The sequence below is a fragment of the Megascapheus bottae genome, chromosome 28, assembly GCF_031878675.1.
Source record: "Megascapheus bottae isolate mThoBot1 chromosome 28, mThoBot2.hap1, whole genome shotgun sequence".
NCBI lineage: Eukaryota > Metazoa > Chordata > Mammalia > Rodentia > Geomyidae > Megascapheus > Megascapheus bottae.
The window spans coordinates 13088379-13107221 of NC_143536.1; the positions used below are offsets into that span (position 1 = coordinate 13088379).

Consider the following 18843-nt stretch of genomic DNA (forward strand, 5'->3'; position numbering starts at 1 on the left):
AGGCCAGTCACTGCCCTGTGAGTGCCCCATGGCTCTTCCCCTTTCTCCATTGCTGACACCTGGAAGCAGCCACTGGAAAACTCGTTAGTGATGGTGTACACCTCAGATGACGTCCAAGGAGAAACGGCCACGGCTATGTTCAGGCCAGGAAAATGTAAGCTAGTAGTTTCCAGTGACCTGTAACTGTGCCGCTGGCACCATTGGAGGCGAGGCAGAGGCTGTCCCCTGGGGGCTTGCCAGAAGCATGCTTTAAATTTGAGTCCGGCTTGCTTTGGCTTTGAGACAGGGATGGCAGGGGCATTCTCTGAAATGTCCCGGGGAACGTGTGGACTGACTCCGAGTGCTTCCATCCAGCCTGTCTTCCTGGTTCCTGGATAGGGCCAGAGGTTCCGAGTCTGGTCAGGGCAGTGCCTCCTCAAGTGACCATCAGGGCTGAAAGGTCACAGCCCGTGACCTGTAGGGAGGTGGGCAGCTGCTCCAAGGCAGCCAGTTCAGACTAGGCCACTGGAAGCCAGTGACTCACACCTGTAATCCTAGCTGCTTGGGAGGCTAGGAATAGGAGGATCCTGGTTCAAGGCCAGTCCAGGCAGAAAAGTTTATGAGACATTCTCCACCTCATAGCTTAATATGTCACACAGACCTGTCATCCTATGTGGAAAACCGAGATTGGAAGGCTCATGCTGGTTCTAGACTAGACTCAGGCAGAAAAGTCTTAGAGGCTCCATCTCAGCAAAGGGAGGCTGGATACATCAACCTGTGCCCCAGAAATAAGTGGGTGGCAGTCCAAGCATGAGCCAGGGCAGGAGGCAAGATCCTGTCTCAAAAATAAACAGCAAAAATGAGGCTGAAGGTGTGGCTCAGCAGTAGAGCACCTGCCTAGTAAGTATGAGGCCTGAGTTTAAACCCCAGTAGTGACCAAAACAAAAAAAATAACTCCCCCTTCCCCCCAAAAAATCGGCCTGTGTTATTGTGAACAAAAATCAATGGTCCCCATGGGAATAGGGAATGCCTTGCTTTCCTGGGATGACAGGATAATTAATGGAAGGGCTTTCTATCCTTTGATTCTGGCTCCCAAAGCCAAGGGGTGCTTGCTCCCTCTGCAGAGCAAAGGCCCGGGGAGCAGGTCCACAGCAGTGTCTGTGGTTAGAACCTGAAGGTATGAAATGAGGCCGGAAGGACCACAGGTGACTTCTACCCCAGCAGAAGCATCAAGCAGCCTGGAGACACGGTTTATAAAAACCCAATTGCCAACAGGTGCCAGTGGCTCACGCCTGTAATCCTCCCTAGGAGATCTGAGGATGGAGGTTCCAAGCCAGCCAGAGCAATGAACTGGTGAGACATGTATCTCCAGTTAACTAACAAAAAAGCCAGATATGGGGGTGTGGCTCCAGTGGTAGAGTGCCGGCCTTGAGCAAAAAATGAAAATTAAAAGAAATTTGAAAAGCTTAAGGGACAGTGCCCAGGCTCTGAGTTAAAGCTTCAATACTGACCTCCATGTCGGCAGGGGAGCAGGCAGGGGAGCAGGCAGGAGGACAGGCAGAGGTGGTGGGGACAGTGGAGGCTGGGGCGTGCCTGGGGCACCCTGAAAGGCTGCTCCCCAGGGAGGCGCCCGCAGTGCTGGACCACAGGCAGAGCGGTGATCTCCACCCAGAGGGGCAGAGGAAGGGGGGGGAGAGCCACGCGCCTCAGCACCCCACACGTCACCCAGGTGAGGGCCAGCACCTGGCCCCACTCAGACCACCCCAGCTTCTCAAGTGTACCTGCTGCAGCTGCCCCAGGTGCTGGGAGCCCAGGCGCCCAGTGCTAGATCCAGAATGGATGCCTGCACCAAGGATGGAGACCCCTTGGAGACCTGCCGGGTGGAAACTGTAGCTGGGGGGAGGCGCTCTGCCCCAGAGGGAGGAGGCTCTGAGTCGCCTTTGATGTCACAGCAGATGCCATAAATGGAGCATGTGCCTCTTACTTTATTTTATTTTTTTTGCTAGACACGAGGCTTGAACTCAGGGCCTGGGCACTGTCGTTGGGCTTTGTCAAGGCTAGAACTCTACCGCTTGAGCCACAACATCACTTCCAGCCTTTTCTGTGTATGTAGTATGGAGGAATCGAACCCAGGGCTTTATGCTTGCTAGGCAAGCATTCTACTACTTGTCCGCGCTCCCCACCCATGCACCTCTATTGCTGTACTCCACTTCTGCCTGTGTCTATTTCCCAGGAGGCCCAGCTGCCAGAGCTGCCATTATCCCAAGGATGGCCAAGGACAGCCAAACACATGACTCAGGGTCTCAGCCTTCTACTGACTACCGAGACATGGCTCTGTGTGCACATCCTATTTTTCAGCCTTTGTTTTGCCCGTAGCTTTGACATAGACCCTGGTTTTCTCCCAGCGATGGGGGAGGCATGTTTTTTTTGGTCTTTAGGGTTTGTGATTCTTGGTCTCTCTCTCTAGCCCAGGGGCTGGGGAACTTCCCCCCCACCCCCACAAAGATAAGGCTTTCAGTGTTACAGAGGCCAGTTTTCACAGTTAGTGCTTTTTTTGCAGGAGTCGTGCTGGGGTTTGAATTCAGGGCCTTGCACTTTCTGGGAAGGTGCTCTGCCACTTGAACCATGCTTCTCTTTCTGCTTAGCTGTTTTTAGACAGGGCCAGCCTAACTTTTTGCCTATTCTGGCAATGAACCATAATCTTCTTGATCTCTGCCTCCTGAGCATCTGGATTACAGATGTGAGCCACTGCATTCAGCCTCTGAATTCATGTTTATCAGATGAAGTTTTCGACCCCTACAGCTTGGTGGAATGGCCGTTGTATGGCAGAACCCAGGACTCTAGCCTTAGGTTCCACCTGCCCCATGGCGAGGAGATCTCCCTGTGGGCCTCTCCTACAGAAGCTGTGAGATAGTCCAGATATGGCCCCACCTGTTTCTTGGACCCTTTCTGCGCACTGTGTGTGGTCAGTGGGAAAAGGAAAGGGATGAGCTCATAGAGAAGCCTCAAGGATTAAGAGCTCACTGAAGGCCTGGCCTGGTGTTTCCCTTCTAACCTTCCAGGGTTGTGCAATTCATTATTTATCATCATCTGATTTTTCCACCAGATTAGGTTGCGACTCAACTTCCAGTGGCAGGGCCAAACCTCTCAGAGCCTTCTGTCCCTCACAAGCAACCTCAGGCCTATAGGGAATACAGACCTGTTATCCTTCCAGGTTCCCCCAGTCAGAAGGGTGGGCCATGGGTCCGAGGCATGGCTCAGTTGGTAGAGCACTAGCCAATGAGTGAGTCTCAGGTACCAAATTCAAGTCCCAGTCACAAACCTAAAAGAAAATAGGGTGGTCCAGTGCCTCAGAGGGCCATGTCCCTGTTCTCTGGAGCCCTCAGTGGGTCCTCCATCCCACTGACTCCCTTAGTGTACAAGTTGTGCTGATCTGTCCCCACTGTCCCCTGTCCTGAGCCTGCTCTTTCCTTTCCACATCCTCCCCTCTCAGGGCTCCACCCCAGGAGATGTCATCTCTGACTCCGCCCCATGCCTTCAGCGCCCCGCCTCCATCCTGTCATTGGTCTTGAAAGCTCCGCCTCCCATCGCTTGAGTTGGGTGAAGTTTCTGTGGCTGTAACCTGGGTGCAAGTGGGGCCTCCAAGACCATCCAGGAAGGACTTCCTGCCACCAACTCTCTGTGATGATCCCACAGCCATCCCAACAGCGACATTCAGAAAGAGCCTTGGGTCTTAGGCACAAAAAGACACCCAGGCCACCCTGGCCTCTTCCAGGCGTCCCTTGGGGAATTCTGAATATGATACATGGAAATGGGATGACATATGGCTGTGTAGAGGAGGCAGCCACTGAGCAATTGGGCTGTTCATTCTCAGATGCACTGAAGTCGCTTGTCATGCCCACCCCACTCCCCCCCCTGTCTGTTAGCTGCATCCTGTCGGATTCTGTGGTGGATCCTGGGCTGCCCAACAAACCTGAAATCAAACACAAGCCACCACAGCTGTAGTCACGGAATGCCGGAGGCAATAGTGATGCAGATACAGATTGAATTGGCTGGGTTTTGCAGTTCTTTTGCAAAACCACCCATCGTGCGGGGCCTCTGCACAGCCAGGCTAGGAAAGAACCCAGGACATATGTGTCATTCCCAAACTCCACAGATCTGAGGATGAAGGGGGCTCGGAGCCTTTTGACGGGAGCCCTTCACAGGAGGCCCTGCACTTAGGGCCTGGGCCCCTCCCAGGTGTCAATTCAGCAAGGAGGGGCCATTCTCTTTAACCCTGTTACCAGCATAAAGGAACCCTCGCTATCCCTGCTAGTGACCAGCCATAGAATTCTGGCCCAGAGTGCATAGTTCAGGGCCCCCTGTCATGGTTGTGGGGGCAAGTCCCCGGCCCCAGGGACATGCAGAGACCAGTAAATGAGGAATATTTTCCCTGTGTTTTTCTGCACATTTGGAAGCCACGCTGAGGCTGAGGGAGGAGTGTCAGGGCTTGAAGCTGCTCTGTCTGAAGTTGACTGGTCCTGAGCCTTGAGCAGAGGGGAGGAGGAAGGAAATCCCAGCATTAGTGTGTGCCTGGGGGCTCTTCTGGTGTGACACCGGGGATGGCTGCAAAGCCACAGGAAGAAAAGTGCTCTAAGCACTGTCCAGGGGCCTCTGCCTCCTGGCACCCGGTGTGTAGACAAGTCATCTGATGATGCCCTCTACTCAGGAGCTTGCTGGGGCTTCCTGCATCCCTCTGCAATACCTCCACCTAGACCCAGCCAGCTCAGCTCTGGGAGTGGGTGCAGTGGATGATGGGAGCTGAAGCCCCGGCGCATGCAGCCCTCATGTGCTGTGTGAGAGGAAGGTCATCCTTGACCTTGACCCCCAAGGAGCTAGTGGACAGGGCTCCCTGCATATCACAGGTGACCACTGGACCTCTGCATGTCACCTCCCTCCTCCACTCAGCCTTGTCTCTTAGTTTCCCAAAACTTCCTTCTCCTCTCGTCCCCCTCCCTTCTCCCTCCCCGTTGCAACCAGGGCTTCCCCTCAATCCATTTTTCTTCAAAGAGGAAAGAAAGCTCCACTTCTAAAAATAGCCCACCTGGCTCCACGGTTTCCATGGCAACCTGTCCTTCCTAAGAGACATGGCAGAAGAGGGTCCAGTTGCTGCTATGGATGCTGAGAAGGAAGGGGGTGTCACAGAGAATACTTGGGGGGCTCTCTCTCTGGTTTTTACCTCTGTGAAGTCAGTTTAAGGGGGTTTCTGTGCTGAGCTGGGTGAGGGGCCAAGGGTCTGGTGAGCCCGAAGGCACTGGTAGGTATGGGATCTGCACTGCACTGCACTGCACCGGATACTGAACTTGTCCCCTAACATCCAGTAAGAATTAGGGTGCTTAACCCAGATCATGAGAGTCTGGATGTAGACACACGTGGTTCCAACTCTGCCTCACGCCACCATCTCCCTGTAGAAGGATGGTGTGTGCGCGCCAGGCTTTTTGGGGAGTCTGAGAAACTTGAGTGGTGCCTGTGCCCAGAAAGGGATTCCAGGATCAACTGGGGCCCCCAAGGACCACTCCCTGGATGTGTGCCAAAGCAAATGATAACGATAGACCCCCCAAATCTGTAAGTCTCCAAGTAGGAAAAGGCGTGAATTTGGGGAGACAGGCACTGAGAATTGAAGAAGCCACCCTTTACGGTCCTGCCAAGCTGACAGAAGTTGTGAGCGCTGCCTAGTTACACACTGGATTTTGGTTTTCTGGATTTATTTTCTTTTTTTTTCCTAGACAGTTTGGGGATTTGAACTCAGGGCCTTATGTATTCTCTTGGATCACCATCTGTCTGTGAACTGGGATCCCAGGCATATACCTCCAAACCCAGCCGGCTGGTTGAGGAGTATCTCATAATTAACTTTATAAAAAATTGTTATTGTCAATTCAAAGATGATATAGAGAGGGCTTACAGTTACATAAAGCAGGTACAAAGTACATTTCTTTGGGGGCAATGTTCATTCTTTCCCCTTCTTCCAATCTCATTAACTTTTGGGGGCTGGCTTCGATTTGTGATTCTCCCACTTGCCTTGCAAGCTAGCTGGCATTACAGGCATGCACCACCACACCCAGTAATTTATTCTCTTTTAACAACAACTAAAAGTTCATTCTCAGGCAGGCGCGGTGGCTCACACCTGTAATCCTAGCTACTCAGGAGGCTGAGATCTAAGGATCAAGGTTCAAAGCCAGCCCAGGCACTAAAGGACCTAAGACTCTTATCTCCAATTAACATCTAGAAAATGGGAAGTGGGGCTTGGCTCAGGATAGGGTGGTAGCCTTGAGCTGAAGAGCTCAGGTACAGTGCCCAGGCTGAATTCAAGCCCCATGACGCCCCTCCCCCCCCACATGCATACAAAAATCATTTGCTCATGTGACTGGTTCCAGGTGATGGGTGTTCTCATGTCTGAATATGTGGGGAAGGTGTCTTTCATGTCTTTTCCCTATAAGGTTCCACCATCCGAGAGAGGAGCCTCATTCCCAGCGCTGTGTCTGGCTCCGACACAGATCAGTTGTTCTGTCTGTACTCCACAGCCTGGGGCTGGGCTTGGCTTTGCCACTTCAGTGGGGTTGGGTCCAGGAGAACGGTGGGCAGGGGAGAGCACAGTGAGGTGCCTGCCCATATTCCTACCATCGGGGAGAGGCATTTGTCTTGGAAGGCACAAAGGCCCCCTTTGCCTCCGAGCAAAGACCAGGGCCTCTATCTCCTTCCTTCCTTCCTTTTTTTTTTTTTTTTTCCAGTCCTGAGCTTGAGCTCAGGGCCTGAGCACTGTCCTTGGACTTTCTCAAGGCTAGAGCTCTACCACTTGAGCCTCAGCACCACTTCTGGCTTTTTTCCTATGTATGTGGTACCGAGGAATCAAACCCAGGTTGTTATGCATGCTAGGCAAGCACTTTAACCACTAGGCCAAACTCCCGGCCCCTCCTTTTTTTTTTTTTTTTTTTAAATGCCAGTGCTGGGGCTTGAACTCAGCACCTGGCTACTGTCCCTTTTGTGTTCAAGGCTGGTACTCTATCACTTGAGACATAGCTCCACTTCCAGCTTTTTGGTGGTTAACTGGAAATAAGAGTCTCAGAGACTTTCCTGGTCAAGCTGCCTTGGAACTGTGATTCTCTGACGTCAGCCTCCTAAGTAGCCAGGATGGCAGGCGTGAGCCACGTACCCACTCTCCTTCCCTTCTTGGAGGTTCATGCCTTGTGCCTACCAGGCAATGAGACTAGATATGAAGGAGGGACCAGAGACCCTCCCCAGGTAGAGAATAGGTGCTGGGTGTCCTTTGTGTTCCTCTGCAAAGTCCCAGCAAAGGCGTCCCTCTCCACCCCGGCCTTCCTCTGCAGCGAGGGAAAGTGAGATACAGCACCTCTGCCCAGCGTCCTCTGCTGCTACAGATCTGAGCACGCCACAAGGCTGTCTGCCTCCGCCATGGGTTCCCTGACTGAGTTGGGCACCACAAGTGATCAAAGGCAGGCAGCCCACCATGGGGTGTCTCTGATAGGAGCAGTGCCCTCTGCTGTGTGTCCTCTGTGGTCCTATTGAGGAAGCTAGCAGGGTGCCAGGTCACCTGCCTTTCCAAGTCTAGCCTTTTCTGTTAGGATAGGAGCTGGAGCTTGGGGATTGGTTAACAATGCTTCAAGAACCCTGACCTCTGCTCAGCCCCTCTGCTTGATTGGGGCCATCTGAAACACAAAAGGTGTGCACCGGGATGGACCAGGGATGGCTTGGACATTCATGAGCGAGTGTCACCCATAGCTCCAAATCCAGCAGGACCTCTCTTGCTGCCTTGCTTGGCTGACAGTAACTGACAGAGTGGAACAAGGCAGTGGTAGAGGAGGGGAAGGAGCTGGGAGCCAGGCTGGACAGCTCTGGCTGTCACCTCTGTAATAGGACATATGCCCCTGGCTGGCTGGCTCTCCTCCCTTAGAATGCTTTCCTTTCTCAGAAGGCCACAGTGCTCTGCAGATGCCACTGGTTGTTGTAAAAAGAGACAGACTGCAGGGACTAGATGATGTTTTGTACATTTTATTCATTTATTTTGGAGCCATTCCTGGGACTTGCACTCAGGGTCTTAGCACTGTCCTGAGCTTTGCTTTTTTTTTTTTTTTTTAATTCAAAGCTTCTACTACTTGAGCCACAGCTCCATTTCCAGATTTTTGCTGGTTAGCCGGATATAAGAGTCTCACAGACTTTCCTGTCCAGGCTAGCTTTGACTTAGGATCCTCAAATCTCAGCCTCCTAAATAGCTGGGGTTACACATATGAGCCACCAACACCCAGCTGGAACCAACTAGCAAAGGAGAAACCCAAAGAATGAGGTGACTCTAAGACCAGAAACAGAGCCCTGCTCCTCCCCAAGGAGTAGAAGTGACCCAGGCCACCTGAGCTCTGAGTTAGGAGACTCAGAGAGAGGCCCAGAGTGACTTTAAGTCTTACCTTCTTTGTCTGGGGTTTTGTACCTCACCCTTCCTCAGCTCTTGCTCAGAGGACTGGGGGTCACATTATGGGTCACCTGCAGTCAGCGAGTCCTTGCAGGGCCTTCCTGATGTCTAGTTGGTGGCCATTGTGCCTGGTCATTAGCCAGTCGGTCGGGTTGTTACTCTAGGGAGAGAATACAGGGCCATCCTTTATAAAGATGATCAGAACCTAAGTTCTGATGCCAGACAGATGGAGCTGCCCCAAGATCGCCTTGCCTGCTGGTCCCAGGCAATTCAGTGCCAGTCCTTGGAGCCTGCCTGTCCCCTTCCTCCTCTGGAAGAAGCCTCCAGGCTTGTGGTCTCCATACAGTGGGCACTGGAGCTGCAGCTGGGCTGACCAGAGGAAGGTTCTGTGCCCCTAGCCTGGGTGCTGGCCCGAGGCCTCTGCAGCCAGCAGGGACAAGGTGTACAGTCCACACTCCCGCTGACCACCTCCCTCAGTCCCCACGCAGCTGGCTGGCCTGGCCCTGCTATGGGCTCAGAGACACTGGGAACAGAAAATCAGCTGTGTCTTACCCCCACGCACTTCGCTTGCCATGGGGAGAAATCTGTTCTCTTAAAATATGTATTCTTTCTTTTCCCCCCTCTTCTTTTAATTTTATATCTTGGGTTGCAGATTTTGTTCATCTGAATTAAAAAAAAAAAGTCTTGCAGATTTTTTTTTCCCCCTGAAACAAGGCATTTCAGAAACCCCTTGGCAAACACAGGCTCCAGGATTTACAAGCTGTTCTCAAAGTGTCCTGGTTGTCCTGCATGCAGCACTAAAGTGGCAGCAGGGCCAGGCCTGCTGCCCTCAGAGGCCCCCATGTCAGGACAAGCCACAGTGTGAGAGGTGAGATGGAAGTAGAGAATGGGGAGGAGAAAGAGACATGAAGAGGGAGAGGCTGGCTGGCAGCCTGGGCCTGGATGCCCCCCTTCAGAATGTTAGCTACGTTGTTAGTTCCCTGGGGATGGTGTTGTCCCCAACCCCTCAGCCATTGTCTGTACATACAACTCCATGCTTTGCAGGCTACACGGAGACAAACTGGCTGGAGGAAGAGACAGGGCACATAACTGGGGGCCCTTTGACTGTGGCCTGAGGGTGTTTTAGGCAGGAGGAGGTGGGTCTCAAAGACGTGAATTGGGGTGAGATGTGAAGGGCAGGTCAACTTCCAGTGGGGACCCGGATGGGCAAGTCCCCAAAGCAACGACACATTCAAGTGTTGTGTGCTCAGGGTCAGTTGGTGGGGTTGTGGGGGAGGGGGTAGAAACCAGAGACTGAGTGGGTTTGGCCAGGAAGGGGTCGGTCCGTCTCCATAGGACTGCAAGGCCGGGAAAGGAGCCCTAGCTCTCCTCTGGGGATGTCTGTGCCCACTGAGCAATCCGTAACCTCTCCACCCAGCCCCACCCACCCTTGCCTACAGGCACTGAGGTGGGCCCCTGCAGGGCGCCCAGTTCAAGCTCCGTCACTCCCCCGGGTCCCCTCCTTCTGACACAGCTGGGCCTGCGCTGGCCAGGTCTGGGCAGGCGCAGTGCTGTACCTGGGATCCTCTATACATCCAGCACTATGAATAGAACTCTCCATTTCCAGCAGCTACTCTCACACCATGCTGGCTGGAGACAATTCACAGCAGCGATTCTTGGTTGGCAGTCCTGGGGTTTGAACTCAGAGCCTCAGGCTTGCTAGGCAGGTGCTGTACCACTCAAGCTTACTATCCCTCCTCTTCACAGATGACTCTGGGGACGACGACGAAGAGCCTGCCTCCCCAGCCGACAAGAGCGAGCTCCACCACACCCTTAAGAACCTCTCCTTGAAGTTAGATGACCTCAGCACGTGCAATGACCTCATCGCCAAGCACGGCGCGGCGCTCCAGCGCTCCCTGAATGAGCTGGACAGCCTGAAGATCCCGTCGGACAGCAGTGAGAAGCTGAAGGTGGTGAACGAGCGGGCCACCCTTTTCCGCATCACGTCCAATGCGATGATCAACGTGAGTCTCGCCCCCATCGCCCTGCAGGCGTGGGGTGTGGTGGGAGGGAGTGGGCTGCCTTCCCTGGGTTCTGGAAGTTGCCTTGCTATAACCAGGACTGGGGGGTCTCCATGGCGGCAGGAGTATGATGTTTGATTGCTTTTGGACCCTTTTCTCCGTCTGCTTGAGTGTTCCCCAGACACTCACTCCCCAGACATGGGTCTTGACTTCAGCAGTCTCCTTGTTGGGACTGACACCCAGTGAGGGAAGCACGCAGACCAGAGGCACCATCATAGGGAATCTGGGGTGGCAAGGTGTGGAGAGCAGGCCAGGCAGAAACAGAAGCTGCTACAGAGCTGAAGTCAAGAGCCACTCAATATGAGGCTCAGGAAGGGCCCTAGGCTGGCTGGAGACAATGGGTAATTCTGGTATTCAGGTGAGCCTCTGCCAGAGACCCAGCTCTGTTCAGAACAGAGCCAGGCCAGGGGATAAGAAACTCAGAGACAGGGGAAGAAGCAGGTCAGGTCACTAGCCTGAACATCTGTCATGCAACATGTCACAGCTGTGAGATTAGTGAGCCACAAGCCACCCACACCTGCCCAGGCAAGTTCAGGTCTAGAAGCCCAGGCATGGCCTCAGAAACCCTCACCCTGAGGCCTGTGGAGAGACAGAAGTGCTCTTTTAGACCAGTGTTGGTAGCTCACACTTGTAATCCTAGCTATTCAGAAGGCTGAGATTTGAGGACTGAGGTTCAAATTCAACCTAGGCAAGGAAAGTCTGTGAGACTCATCTCCAGTTAACCACCAAAAAGTCAGAAGTGGAGCTGTGACTCAAGTGATAGAGCATGAAGCTTGAGCACAAAAGCTCAGGGATAGTGCCCAGACTCCAAATTCAAGCCCTAGGACCAGCACAAAATAAAGGAACTCGTGTTTTCTTCCCAGACTCCCAGAAAATGGCCTGACAGAATTTTTCCCCATTCATTCATTCTCTTGGGTCACCATCTTCCTTATAGCCCCAGCTTCTGTGGACCTGTCTCTGTAATTCTCAGAATGATACACCAGAATGTCAAGCACTTAAAAGTCATAACGCTGTGTTTGTGTCCAGCTACCCATCCATATCCACCAGCTTTGCCTCCCACCCAAAGACAGAAGCCACTTGACCTTGGAGAGGAAGGTATGGCTTTCCCAAGATAAGGAGGCTCACAGCAGGCTCTGGCTCCATCTTTCATGAGACAGCAGGGGCTCACCTGTGTTCAGGAAGCCATAAAACAGTTCTCCTGGTCTAAGTGCATAATGAACTGTTTTACAGGCAACCCCTTTCAACCCCTTTGGGGTTGCCTCAGAGGCCAGTCTGCAGTTCCACCTCGGGGTCAGTCAGCCCGAGTGACAGGAGCCACTCACTCAGGGAAGGTCCCCCCCGGGATATTCCTAGCATCTGCCTTTCACCTTGCAGGAACAGATCCATTCTGGAAGGGCAGTATATACACAGCTGTCAGTCAGTGTCTAAACCCCCACCGTGGGAGACGCTGTCCAGCGTCACCAGGCCAGGATACAAACCCAGGCTGGGTGGCCCACTGCCAGGAGTGTGGCTGTAGCCCTCGGGACCCCTCCCTCTGAAGTCAGGATACCAGACAGGGGGTCTCCCATCCCCCCATATTGGTCTCCCAAGCTCAGGAGCTTGCACTGTCTGATATGGCTTCTGATTCCCATGGCTGAGGCCTCATCCAGGAAGGTTGGGGACCCAGAGATACAGGTTCCCATCACCATCTCCCAACTCCCCAGACATTACTGCTTCCCTGCTGGGGACACCTGATGCACGCCCACTGCCCCCCACCCAACCCAGTGCTCACTGCGAGGGAAGCTTCTAGCAGCCTCGCCTGAGCTGGGGGCGTCTTCTTGCCTGGGATGCAGCCGGCCTTCTTCTCCTGGCCTGGCGGAAGGCTGAGTTGCCACCCTGTGGCTCTGACAGCGAGGGTCATGGTGCAGCAGGAAGTAAGGGCCCGGTGATCTGACTCCCCAGGAAAAGTGACCCCCCAGAGGTCAGCACGGGGCCCTGCCGCAGCACACTTCCCCGAGATGGCAAGGAATCGGTGTTCAGCCTTCAGGAGAGAAGGAAGGGGGCCATGTTCTTATTGTTTTGCAATACTGGTGTTTCACCTTAGAGCCTCACATTTGCTGGGCAGGTGCTTCGCCACTTGAGCCATATCTCTGGCCCTTTTTTTTTGCTTATGTTGTCAGATAGGATCTTGTGGGTTATTTTCCCTGGCCAGCCTAGACTACAGTTCTCCTAGCCACAGCCTCCAGGGTCACTGAGGTGACAGTCATACACCACGATACCTAGTTAGTTGACATGGGAGTCTAGCTAACGTTTTACTTGAGATAGCCTGGGACCATGATTTCTCCCCATCCTGCCTCCAGTAGCTAGGATGACAGCCACCATATTGGAGTCTTTAGAATGCCTTTAAATTCAGGAAAGGTCATCAACATCGTAAGTCTTTTGATCCCAAACCCTCACAGTGGAGGTCCCTGGACAGTTCCTCAGAGGCCAGGCTCTGTGACCAGTGGAGCAACCCAGCCAGATGCCCACTGATCCCCAAGAGTTAAGGCAGTGTCCTCACCTGTCACCCAGCCTGGCCTCTTCCCTGTTGAAGGGAACTAGATGCTCTGACAGGGGATGCCGAGTAGCCCCAGGGCTGCCCCCTGTCATGTCTCTGCTCACGCCAGTGCCACCCCTCTCACCAAGCAGTAAGACCGCGGTCACGTGGCTTAAGCCTGTGCTCTGCTCCTGTTTTTGCTCCATTTTGAACCACAGTCCCACGTCTGGTTTTCTGGTGGTGTATTTTATTGGTGATATGGAAGTCTCACAGGGCCTTCCTGCATGATCCTCATATCTCAGCCTCTTGAGTAACTAGAATTACATGGAGGAGCCACCAGCGCCCAGCACCCTCGGGCCTTTAACCCAGACCTTTCAGCAGCTGTCCACAGAGCCATGGCGGGACTCAGCAGGGGGCAGGAAGGCTGGTGGCCCTGGACTCTCGTCCTGCCCCTTGTCCAGCAACTTTCTAATGAAATAATGTCTTGTGTGTGTTTGGTGTATAAACTTCAGAGGAATGTCACCTGAATGCTACTTTGTAAGGCAGGAGAGGCTGGAAGGTGGACTCAGGCCTGGTCACCTGCAGCACCACCAAAAAGGGGTGTCTCTGCACCCCATAGTCAGTTGGAAGGCAGAGGTGGTGGTCATAGGGTGTGGCCTGCCTGGGGAAAGAAGGCTCCAGGGATGGGAGCCCGTGTCTTCCTGATTCTGCTGCCTTGAGGGAGGGTTTAAATTTGTTCCCTCCCCTTGGCAGAGTGCTAGAGGGCAGGAACACCCACCCTGCCCAGAATCACCCTGTGTCCTATGTCAGTGCCACCTGCCACCCCTCATGCAGGCCCACTGCACCTGGTGGCCTTGCTGTGATCTCCATGCCTGGCCCAGGGCCTGGCACCTAGCAACCTCCGCACACAGGCCAGAAAGGAAGAGACAGGCAGGCAGGCAGGCAGACAGACAGACAGAAGAGGAAGAGGAGAGGAAAGAGTATTGCAAATAAGCCCAGGAGCAAAGGAATGAATGGCCCACTTTCCTGTGGGGAGTTTTTTTTCACAAATAAAGGCCAGCAGGACAGATTCCTACTTGAATGGCTCTTTCTGTCCATGAGAATTAGCCTGCTATTTAGGGGCCAGCAGGGGTGCTCTTCCAGGCCTGGGATAGAGACCTGCTCCCCAAAGTCCCAGGCCTCGAAACCAGGGCCTGCCCATGGTGTGACTCAGGGCCTGTGGTGAGAATGGTGGAGTTAGTGAGTATGGCCAGGCCAGGCTTGTGAGTATTCATTTCCTATAAAATAGGGAAATAAGTCCTCCAGGCTTATGCCATTATCTTTAAGTTAATCTTGGTGTTGAAGTCCAGTGCTCAGCTTGAAGGACAGGCCTGAAGGCTGAGGATAGCGTCACCTCTGTGTACAAAATGAATGTCACTGGAGCTTTGTTGTCATCATGTTTTGTTCAGAAGCCACCCTGAGGCTCAGAGTGCTCATTTGACCTCTGTGTCCACTCTGAATGCGAGCCCCACAGTTGGTGAGCAGGGCAGAGCCTGGTGGATGGGTTCAGGCAGCTGATGCTGGTAAGAGGGTCAGGATGAGTCTGAGTGGAAGGCAGGGCTGGCAGAGGTGCTGTGTGGTGAGGAGTAGGCCTTCAGAAAGTCCCCCTGGGGTACGGGTCTCAGTCAAAGTAAAACAGGGCCCTTTCCCAACCTCCTCCGACATCCTATGATTCACGAGAACAGGTAGAGGACAATCCCACATCACACATCAGTGTGCACCTAGATGCACACTGAGGTCAGAGAACAGGAAGGTGGGGACCAGTTCTGAATCTGGGCTCCTGAGTTTGCCAATGGGGGAACAGTTCATAGCTGATAGAATGGGGGTACCTGTGAAATCCTGACATAAGAAGGTGGGAGAAGCCAGGTGCTGGTGGCTCACACCTATAATCCTAGATACTCAGGAAGCTAAGATCTGAGGATTATGGCTAGAAGCCAGCAGGCAGGAAAGGCTGTGAGACACTTATCTCCAATAAACTACTCAAGAAAAGAAAGAAAGAAAGCCAAAAGTAGCACTGTTGCCCAAGTAGTAGAGTGCTTGCCTTGAGCAAAAGGAAGCTTAGGGACAGCACCCAGGCCCAGAGTTCAAGCCCCAGGACTGGAAAAAATAAGAGCTAGAAGTGGAACTGTGGTTCAGTGGCAGAGCAGTAGTCTTAAGCAAGAAAAACCAAAAACAAAAGAACCTCAACGATAGCACTAAGGACCTGAGATCAAGCCCCAGGACTGGCACAAAAAATAAACAAGAATTTTTTAAAACAATGTGAGAGATGGGGTCAGGACTTTGGCCTAGTGGTAGAGTGCTTGCCTAGCATGCTAGAAAACCTGGGTTCACTTCCTTGGTAACACATACATAGAAAAAGCTAGAGGTGGGCCTGGAGTTTGGCCTAGTGGTAGAGTGCTTGCTTAGCATGCACGAAGACCTGGGTTTGATTCCTCGGTACCATATAGAATAAAGCTGGAAGTGGTGCTGTGGCTCAAGTGGTAGAGCTCTAACCTTGAGAAAAGTCCAAGGACACTGCTCAGGTCCTGAGTTCAAGCCCCACAACTGGCAAAAAAAAAAAATAAAAGCTGGAAGTGATGCTGAGGCTCAAGTGGTAGAGCTCTAGCCTTCAGAAAGCCCAAGGACAGTGCTCAGGCCCTCCATTCAAGCCCCAGGACTGGCAACAATAACAACAAAAATGTGGCAGAGTCCATGGAAGAAGGGGTACCCAAATGGACCTGGTTGGAGAGAGGTCAGGGACAAGGGGAGGAGTAGAAGGCACTGTGGGCATAGACAAGGGGAGAAGCCCCGGGCAGGCAGGGACAGGTACTGAGACAGTCACACACGTGGGCGTCCGGACAAATGCCTGTGGAACATGCGCAGCACAGAGCCGCTGAGATAAAGACAAGGCTAAGTAGCTGTTCACTTCTGGAATGCTAGAAGCTTCCCAAAAGTCTCACGCACCTCACTGTCTAGGACACGTGTGGGTTCCTCCGTCAAGGCCGGCTGTGGACTAAGGCCTGGCGCTGGCCCGGGCCTTCAGGGCTCTGTACGGTTCCTGCCAGCTGACCACTGCTCTGCTCCCAACAGCTTGCTCACTTGGGGCCTGGGGAGCTGGGTAAAAATAGACTCCAAAATGGTCTCAAGTCATTTGGCAAACCGGCAGCCAGATGGCACCAGTTCCTGTGTGCAAAGGGGTGAACTATTTTGAATATGTGGAAAGAGCTATTTTAGAGTTTTCATCGCAGCAGAAAGCTGGCTCCCCCCCCCCCACACACACACAGAGCCACATCTAGGGGAGCCCACAGATGCGGGGAAGGGCAAGGCCCCTTGCTGCACAGAAGCAGCCAGCTCAGGCCAGGGGCCAGCACCACCCACGGGGGTGCTCAGCCCAGGGCGGACAACACACAGCACAGTGGCCTGTCCTGCCAGAGAAGCCCTAGTTGAGCTCAACCATTGCATGAGAGCTCAGGGGCCTCAGTGTTAGTGTTGGACACCTGAGATGACGCTATGTCTTCCCGGGGAGTAAGAAAGCCCCCCTACCTGCTCACCCCAGAGCCTCTGGGGCTTGAACTCCTCTGTAGGGCAGGTGTCAGGTGCCAAACAAGGACTGCTGTGGCCACAGCTGGAATCCTCCTGGGACCTGCTGCCTGTGCCGCTGGCTGGAGACAGCTGGCCACACAGCCTGGCCCCTCCTGGCATTTGGCCTGTTCAATTGCTGTCCACCCCACCCCACCACTGGCAGGTCACACCCGCTTGGGGTCCTCGCCACTGCATACCTCCACTGATTTGGGGAGGCCACACACAGGCCTGGCAGGGGGCCCATGCTGGGGACCCCACTTCTGCTCTCCCGCCTGTGTTTGAGGAACAGCCAGGTCTCTGGCAGGATTAGGCTTAGGAGCAGCAAAAGCGATTAGAGCCCCCTCAATCCCCCCCTTGGGGTACAGCTGGGCAGAAGTTTCCAGGTCAGATACGCTCTATCTGTCCTAGGGACACTTCTTAAGGTGACCAGAGGAAATTTCTGTGGAGCCTATAGCATCATGGGTGACTCAGTTTCCCCTGGGCAGACCACTTGCAACCTCCTTTACCAGCTCAGAGTCTCTGGAGGGGAGTGCCCAGTGGGCCGGCAGGGCTGGGACACCCCATCTTGGAGCTGAGTTGGAAATCTGCCTAGGGGAGGCCCACCTTTCTGTCCTGGGCTTCAAGGTTCTTATTGTTTTGGGGGTACCACAGCAGACCAGGGACACCTGCCGCCCCGCCCCTAGCCTGCCCCTCCCAATCTCAGCAGCACTCCCCCCATCCATCTCCCTTTCACCTGGTCCCACTCAGCAGTCCTGGGGCTGGAATCTGTCCTCATTTGAGGACAGCTGACCCCACACATCACAGATCACAGACCATGGTCTCTGCAGGAGTCATGACATGTGGGGCTCTCAGCTGAACCTCCCCCACCTTCCTCCTCTGACCCAGGACCCCAAGGGTTCTGCATGGGTCCAAGTCTCTCCTGCTGAGGGGGAGGGTGGGCTTCTGGCTCCACCTAGGTAGGGTTGTCACAGAACCTCAGGGGAAGTGTGATTATATGCAGACCTTGGCTGAGTCAACCAGGCCTTTCCTGTCCCCCCACCAGGGGAGTCTCTCCTCAGAGGCCCCCCTCATGGGCCCCAGGCTTAACCCAGCTTAGTGCGCACACAGCCCACAGCACACTGCCCAGCTCAGCATTCCAGGACAGCAGGGGCCAGGCCGGCACCAGGCTCTCTCCATAGCAGCACCAGGATGGGGCCTGGCAAAGGCCAGCAGCAGCAGAGGACAGCCCGGGAGTTGGGGATGGACACCAGGTGGGTGCATGGAGGGGGGTGAGTGGGGAGGAGGAGACGCAGATGGGCTTCTGCACTCCACATGCTGACCATGGCAGGCCATCTGCAGCAGGCACCCTCCACAAGAGACAGGGGCAGAATCCTAGCCACATGAACAATACAGGCTGCCGCCAAGCTCTCCTGTCTTTGGGTGACCGTGACATTCTGTGATCAGCAGATGCCACCCGCTGCCCAGGGGATTTGACTTTCTGTCACCATGTCACACTTGGAGGTAGACAGAGGCCACATGGCCTCGGAGACAGGACCAGGGTGTGTTGTACCCCATGTCTCTCTATATGTCTCTGTGGCCTCGGCAATCCCCTGCCCTCATGAGAAGCAGCCTGAGGGCAGCTATGGAGGAAGGAAAGGGGCCAGGACAGAATAACCAGATGTGTTTGGGATGGATCAGAGAAGGGCAAGAATTCACAAGACGTGGTGGGTCCGGCGGTCAGAGATGGGCAGGGCAGGATCGGAAGGCACTCCTTGGAGAGGCTGCCGCCATCTGGGTGAGAACAGGGGTTTTTATTTTCCTTTTGGTAGAATTGGGGCGTTTGAACTCGTGGCCTCACTCTTGCAGGCATTCTACTCATTGAATCACACCCGCAGTCCTTCCCCCGATCTTGGTCTTATTGTTGAAGATCAGTTTTTGCATTTTTGCTAGAGGTCAGTCTCAGCCCACAGTCCTCCCTGTGGGCCCCCTCGTGGGGCTGGGACTCCCAGGCATGCGCCCCCACACTCAGCTTGTTGGTCGAGATAGGAACTCTCGATAGCTTCCTGCTCAGGATGGCTTCCCGCTGGACACACTTCCCAATTAGCTGGGTTACAGGTGTACGCCATCTCCCCAGGCCCACGTGATCATGTTTAAAGTATAGGAAGAGGGAATCTACTTCATCTGTGCTCTGGGTTCATTTGCTTTTGCCTTTAGGAAGCTCAGCCCAGTCTGAGGTCCTGTGGCCCCTT

At 53.9% G+C, this 18843-nt stretch overlaps 1 protein-coding gene across 2 annotated transcripts in view; it reads left to right on the top strand.

The window, feature by feature from the left end:
* The window catches only part of Osbp2 (oxysterol binding protein 2), a 95079-nt gene that overhangs the window by 67452 nt on the left and 8784 nt on the right, over positions 1–18843 (top strand). For both annotated transcript variants that reach the window (XM_090320471.1, XM_090320472.1), the window contains exon 3: positions 10187–10443. In XM_090320471.1, coding sequence (XP_090176597.1) covers positions 10187–10443 — 257 coding nt within the window. The remainder of the gene's footprint in view (positions 1–10186; positions 10444–18843) is intronic.